The following is a 7,303-nucleotide window of genomic DNA, read 5'->3' as shown; positions in this document are numbered from 1 at the left end:
ATAAGGACCAAGAAAATCTTACCCGGTAAGAGCGAGACATGGACTACGAGTCTTGTCCGGTAAGTGAGGGCAACGACTCTTACCACGGTAAGCGCTTACCGGGTAAATTGTTGCATACGATGTCGTTTTGGTGGACTAAACGGGTAAATTGTTGCATACGATGTCGTTTTGGTGGACTAAAATCTTACCCCATAAATAAATGATAATGTTAAATTTTACCCATAAACACTTACCGAGTAAGTATTTGATAAACAACATAAAAATATATTTTTTTGTGTCGACAAAATAATTTAAATAAAAATTAAAAAGATGAGACATGATTGATAAATTAAAAAAAATACAGGTTAATGCGTATTTCATCAACTAGAAGGGTACTCGCACAATGCAGCGAGATATATCTAAATTTTAATGTTTCGTTTTATTTCTTCTCTGGAGACGTTATAATACGGTTTTTATGTGGTTTTAAGAAAAAGATAATGTTTTTATTTTTGAATAAAATATATATTTAAATATATCATAAAATTTCGAAATAAAATATATCAATATTAGTATCAAATTAACTATTTAAAAGTTATTGTTTTTTGTGTAATTTCTTTAATTCAAGTTTTTATTATAATTTAGTTTAGATTTAATAACAAAGTAATTTATTTTTGATTTAATAATATGATTTTTTATAAGAATAATAATTAAGAATTCTGTAAGAACTCAATGATTATTTTAATTATATTTTAAAAAATTTATATTTAAAATAAGATATTTATTCGGAATTTGATTATGAATTCAAAAATAGAGCTTTAATAAGTTGTATTTACGCACAATTTACTTGTAATCTTAAATTTAAAGTAATATGCATTAATAAACAGTACTTCATACATAAAGAATGATTTTTAAGAATTTTTATCAAATACTTTATAATATAGTATAGATACGATAGTTCGAATGGACAATTAATTAATAATGGATTTGATTATAAAATTGATATTAGTTAGAATTAGGCCCAAAACAGACCCAATAAGAAGCATCACGTGCCATTAACGACCAATCTCACGTGCCTAAGCTTTCCACTTTCAACGGCCAAAACCCTAACCACCAATTTTCCAGAAACTTAAATACTCGTCTCCATACGGCTCTCTATCCTCTCTTCCCCTCCCCCCTGCACGTGTATCGTCCACCAGGCTCTCGAACTTCAAGGACCCTCTCCACCGTCCGATCAACTCCACACGTGTGGATCAACGTCTGGTTTTCTTCCTACCTTCCATACCTACAATCGCTTCCTGGCCTTCTTTTCATTTTGTTCATGAAGCGATAGACAATGGAGACCGAATTAATTGAGCTATTCGACGCCGTGAAGAAGGCGGCGGATGCCGCAGCGCTTGGAGCGGGTGGTACGGATTATTTGCCGGAGGAAGATCGGTGTCTTGATGCTTTGAAAGTGCTTAAGAAGTTTCCTGTTAACTATCATATTCTTGTTTCCACTCAGGTAAATTTAATTTTTATGCATTGTTATTAATGCTTTTTCATTTTGTTGCTGTTCGGTCTGAATGCATGCGATTGTGTTCTGTGTTTTTTTTTTTCTGAATATTAATTGGATTTCGAAGCTAGATTTATTTTTAGGATACGTTTCTTTCAGATTGAGAATCAAGGTATTGTAAACCATAAGGCATTCTATTGAAACAACGAAGGTAAAGGTAGAATTTAGGAGAAAGAGAGAGAACGTGAAAAATAGAGTGCAAGACAATAGAAAAATTGGGGCTTGTGAACGAGCTAAGTTTCAATTTGGAGGTTAGGTATTGTAAGAAAAGCTGGATTTGGATTTACACTACTTTCAGTTGGTGTAAGATTGAAGGCCGTGATATTGGCAAAGTTATCTTTCTTAATGTGAAAGTAAGCTACCTTCTTTTGCCTAAAGTGTATCAAGGAAGTAGGTATATGGAGTAATGATTGTTAGAAAATCAAGTCTAGAGACAGTAACTGAGCATACTCTGTATAGCGTATCACTGTCCTCAAGGAAATAATGACCCCACTATGTTGCTGCTGGGTTATAGTGGCTCCTGGATTTACCAAGCTAAGTGATATGACAAACATCAAATGTGTAACATTCACGCTAACATATTACGAATTTGATTGATGAAGAGAAAGAAGAGAAGATAATTACACAGATATTTGATTGTTTGGGAGAAACAGATATTTGTAGGTATCGGATAAAGGAGTTGAAAACTGTCATTAACCGCTAAAAACTAATTTATAATAATTAGTTAAGTTTTTGTAGACCCAAGGCCAAGGTCCTAGGTGCTCAAGTGTCATATTTGATTTAAATTATCAAATTAATTTTCCTCCAGAACCTTCTCTTTTAGTTCCTCATAGGGGGCTGTTTGTCTGTGGCTTAATGAATTTAATGTTCTGCAGCGCTTATTCGCTAAGCCATATATTGGTGTTTCCTTGTGATTTTTATCAAGCTCGTGGTTTAATTGGTCAGCCATGGGGGCTAGCTGTATTCATAAAGCCATCACATTTCCCTCTCCTACTTTCTCTCAAAACCCGCATCTTCCCTATATTCCCCTAGAGCACGCCTCTCATAAAACCGCTCCTCCTGCTGCTGCTCTCGAGGTGGAGTTGCATCTGGAGAAGCTGTTAGAGAGGGTTTGTCGAACGAAGGAACTGTTGGAGAGGGACACCCTTGTCGAGGCTATTGGAGAGGGACACTTGTCGAGACTATTGGAGAGGGACCTCCTGTTTGTGAATTAAAAAAACCCACATCAGATGGAAACCTGGTGATCCAAAAAACCCTAGACCATCTTCTTCTTTTCTTCTTCTCCAAATCCCCCAAGTCAATTCTGAATTTCTCTGCCGTTTTTATGAGCTGCCATTTTTGCACAAGCTGAGAGAATGCTTGAATTTGCTACTGCATCTAGTTTTATTTTTTGGGTAATTACATAAATTGCAATGATAGTGTGGCTCTTGAAGACTGTAGCCTAAAAGCAGCGTTTGTATAAAAAGCGGGACATAAAACCTAAATTTCTGTGCATTGCATGATATCCTCCACCGTTTTCTTTTTCATGCATGCTTTTTCTTCAACCAATGTGAGAAACAGTAACATGTTCCTGCAATGGTCCGCTCTCGTATATTCCTGTTTAGTAAAGATTATACTACCTCCTGGTCAAAATAAATCCAATGTTTAACCGGGGGTATAGTTTAATGGAAGTGTCTGATAATGCCCAAATATACTCCATCAATTGTGACAATAGAAGGGGAATCTACAATCTTGTGGATCAAACCACATGCTATTAGTATTTCATAGTGCTTACTAATGATGAAAGATGTAACCTTAATTTGAACCTTTCAATGCGGAGAAACAATTGCAATTTATTTTGTGACATTAATTCTTATGTGCATATTTGGCTGCTGTTGATTATTTTTACAACATGTGATCTCTTCAGGTGGGGAAGCGTCTTCGCCAGTTAACAAAACATCCAAGAAAGAAGATTCAGTCACTCGCCTCTGAACTGGTTGAGATTTGGAAAGGTGTAATTGTTGAAGAAACATTGAAGAATAAGAAAAATGGCAACATGGACGTCAGGGAATCTCCAAAAGAAATGTCCGAAAAGAAAGTTGATAGGGTCAATTCCATCAAGGCCGAGAAGGTTTCAAAGACGGAGAACGTGAAAAATGGTCATGGTGGCCCACCAATTTCTTCTGAAAAAAAGGTTAATGTTGTCAAGGCCGAAAAGAAAGAGGATAAACTAACTCCCGAGGCAAAGAAACCTTCAACAAATGCCGTTGCTCCCCTGAAGTTGACATCTCTCGTTTATTGCAAGGATCCTGTACGTGATAAGATTCGTGAACTTCTTGCAGAGGCATTGTGCAAAGTTCCCGGGGAGGCTGATGAGGAGTTGAGGGATGAAGCGAATGCTTGTGACCCTTATAGGGTTGCTGTATCTGTCGAGTCTGCGATGTTTGAAAAGTGGGGCCGATCAAACGGGGCCCAGAAATTCAAATACAGATCGATAATGTTCAATATTAAGGATCCAAAAAATCCAGATTTCCGAAGGAAAATACTTCTTGGGCATGTGAAACCAGAAAGGATTCTGGAATTAACACCTGAAGAAATGGCAAGCACCGAAAGGCAGATGCAGAATGTGAAAATAAAAGAGAAGGCGTTATTTGAATGTGAACGTGGGGGTCCTCCAAAAGCCACCACCGATCAATTCAGGTGTGGTCGTTGTGGGAAAAGGAAGTGCACTTATTATCAGCTGCAAACTCGGAGTGCTGATGAACCTATGACAACATTTGTAACGTGTGTCAACTGCGATAATCATTGGAAGTTCTGTTGAGGGATTCAAGTAACTTTTCTGACATTAAAAGCTGCAGCTGTGAGCGATGATCGTAAATGGTGACACAATACGTGATGGCTAAACAGCGTTTTATGAACATTAAGGTTTGTTGCTTTGCGCCAGCCATTATTTTTCATGTTGAACTAGTTATATTCTTTCATTTCCGGTTTTAGAGGTATGTTGGTTTCTTAATTGCTGTTAGACACAGGATTTCAGTCGCATTTTTTATGCGCAGGCATGAGGCCATTGTGGCTGTAACCAATAGTTTAGCGTCTTTCTTAAACGTTTAGTTGGGTCACTTGTTTCGATGTATGCTTATTTTCTTGGTGGTTTTATGGTCAATCAATTCTCTTCTTGATTGTTTGTTATCTTAAAGGTCATGTTTTGGTCTTCCTGTTTATGTGTCTTTGCATATGAGCTACATTGGTTTGTAGTTATAGCAGTAGTAAGGCTGCGTTTACATGAGACTGAACAGGACATGACATGACATGACAAAACTCACTGTTTCATGTTTGGCATGATATGGGATAGGACAAAAGACAAAAACTCACTATTACAACTTCGACGTTTTGGCGTGACACAGAATAGGAATAAAACTCATTGTTCCACGTTTGATGCGATATGGTACAGGGACTGGGTGGGGCTTAATGGGACAGACAAAAAACGCTTTTAGGTTCAATTTCACTTTCCAATGGTTTTAGATTGGAAAACAATAACTCAATAAGACACTTGATTAAGGTAGCAGCAAAAAAGTTAAAAATTCTTCCATCATATCATAGAGTAGAACATGTTTTAGGTACAATTTCTGCTGCTAAGCTCTATATGTTTTATCCAAGTCTCAAACGATTGGAAATTGCTTAACTTGCTTTCCTTTGATATTATATCAGAAGTATTCCCTTTGTTAAAGTCTCATGTCGGCTAAATACAGATTATCAAATATCTATCTATATATATAGAGAGAGAGGAGCAATAGATGCAAACCACTTTTATTTGTACAAAACGTGCAAACCACCCTCATCTGTCGATTTCATTGTTCAATCTTATGAAATTTTTTCATGAAATTGTTTAATCATATGAAATTGTTTCATATAATATTTTTTTTTTGATGAAGTTGTTTCATATATGGTTATGAAATTGTTTTATATAATACTTATGAAATTTTAATGAAACTGTTTCATGTATTTCTCTAAAATTAAAATAATGAAGATAATAATGTCCATGATTAACACCCTTCACAATAAAAATAATTAATCAATCTCTCATAATTACAAAAAGTTGAAAAATTATGATTGGTTGAATGAGGTTTGTACGGTTTGTACAAATAACGTGGTTTGCAAAGTAAACCTCCTCTATGTATGTATATATATATATATATATATACATATATGTAGGGTTGGGTTCACGTGAGACCAGCTTGTTTTCGTGAGACCCGTGAGACCACATTTTTACACGTAACCTTCACAGCAAAAACACTGTGAAAGTTTAAAAAAGGTCGAACCTTCACAGCAAAAACACTGTGAAGGTTTTAAAAAGTCACCTTCACAACATTTTGCTGTGAAGTTTCAAGTGTAAAATGTTGGTTTCACATGTCTCACGAAAACAGGCTGGTCTCACATGATCCCAAGTCTATGTATATATATATGTATATATAAGCGTTAAGCACTAGTTCTTTAAGCACTGTTGGAAAAAAGAAGTTTGGATGATATTTTTCTTTATTTTTAACAATTTATATATTCAATATAAATCTAATCATTACTTTGTCACTGATGAAACCATCAATTTATTTTTATCATTGATGAATTGTAAATATTATTATTTTACAACTTAGCTGAAAACTAAACCAAAAAATTACAGCAATACACGATGCATACAGCTAGAAAAAAGTGGTTCAAAGGTATAATGTTGGTATAATATAGAAGGGACCTAGTAAATTGAAATGCAATTGGCCTATTAGCTCAGTTGGTTAGAGCGTCGTGCTAATAACGCGAAGGTCGCAGGTTCGAGACCTGCATGGGCCAACTATTTTTTTATTAAGAGTAAACTACAAATTTGGTCCTTGTATGTTGAAAACAGTTTCGAAAGATCATCGTGTTTTGCAAATACGTCCAGATTTGGTCCCTCCTTCTAACGACCATTAAAATATTCCCTTACATGAGGGGTATTATCGTCATTTTATGTATGCTGAAAACAGTTTCGAAAGATCATCGTGTTTTGCAAATACGTCCAGATTTGGTCCCTCCTTCTAACAACCATTTAAATATTCCGTTAAATGAGGGGTATTATCGTCATTTTATCGATTTTATATTTTTTACCTAATCAAAATCAACTTTACCACAAGGACCAAATTTGTAGTTTATTCTTCCCAAAAAAAACATATCTAGAGATCTTCAACAATTTCATCGACATTTAAAGAGTTATTTAAATTTGTATTTCGCAGACAAAGTCTCATAGTTCAAGTCTATAACATATTCTCAAACCCAATAAAAATTTTGATTTATCAACAGGACCCGCACCAAAAATTGATAACATCTATTTATTAAGATTATTTTTACAGATTTTTCGTAATCTTGATCTCTTAAAAAACATATGAACTATTAGCAATAATTTAAAAACCAAAAAGGTTTGAGATCTTCAGTAATTTCATTGACATTTGAGAGGCTGTTAAATTTGTATTTAGTCTCATGATTTCGGTCTATTATATATGCTCAAACCGAGTAAATCTTTATTTTTGTAAGAGATTAACACGACCTATAATGGAATTGATAACATCCAATAAAATCAAACCCAAACGCTATGAAAGTTCAAGGGCAGATCTATGTAGATTGCCACAGTTTCACGTGCAATCGTAGATTTGGTTGCATGCGCATATTTGATTGTATGAAACTATGAATGTTGAGAATAGGACATGCGCATATTTGATTGTATGCAATTATTAATGTTGAAAGAATAGGACATGCGCATATTTGATTGTA

General features: G+C 35.0%; 1 protein-coding gene and 1 non-coding gene across 2 annotated transcripts; both read left to right on the top strand.

Annotated features, from left to right (window-relative positions):
• The first annotated feature begins 1,220 nt into the window (after positions 1-1,220).
• Positions 1,221-4,662, top strand: LOC112510005 (transcription elongation factor TFIIS-like). Its single transcript, XM_025115247.1, has 2 exons — positions 1,221-1,480; positions 3,438-4,662. Exons 1-2 carry the CDS (start codon positions 1,313-1,315, stop codon positions 4,329-4,331), a joined length of 1,062 nt encoding a protein of 353 aa, XP_024971015.1. The 5' UTR covers positions 1,221-1,312; the 3' UTR covers positions 4,332-4,662.
• A 1,613-nt stretch (positions 4,663-6,275) lies between these two features.
• Positions 6,276-6,349, top strand: TRNAI-AAU. Its single transcript has one exon. It is a non-coding gene; the product is annotated as a tRNA-Ile (tRNA).
• Positions 6,350-7,303: the final 954 nt, after the last annotated feature.

The sequence above is a fragment of the Cynara cardunculus genome, assembly GCF_001531365.2.
Source record: "Cynara cardunculus var. scolymus isolate 2C chromosome LG 3, CcrdV1, whole genome shotgun sequence".
Classification (NCBI taxonomy): Eukaryota; Viridiplantae; Streptophyta; class Magnoliopsida; order Asterales; family Asteraceae; genus Cynara; species Cynara cardunculus.
The sequence above is the reverse complement of the archived record's forward strand: the minus strand, read 5'-3'. Positions and strand labels throughout refer to the sequence as shown.

What these genes read in the sequence shown, in the direction of transcription:
- LOC112510005 (XM_025115247.1), top strand. Translation starts at nt 1,313, where the DNA reads ATGGAGACCGAATTAATTGAGCTATTCGACGCCGTGAAGAAGGCGGCG. An exon ending in ATATTCTTGTTTCCACTCAG is followed by an intron (nt 1,481 to 3,437) that starts GTAAATTTAATT and finishes TGATCTCTTCAG; the next exon opens with GTGGGGAAGCGTCTTCGCCA.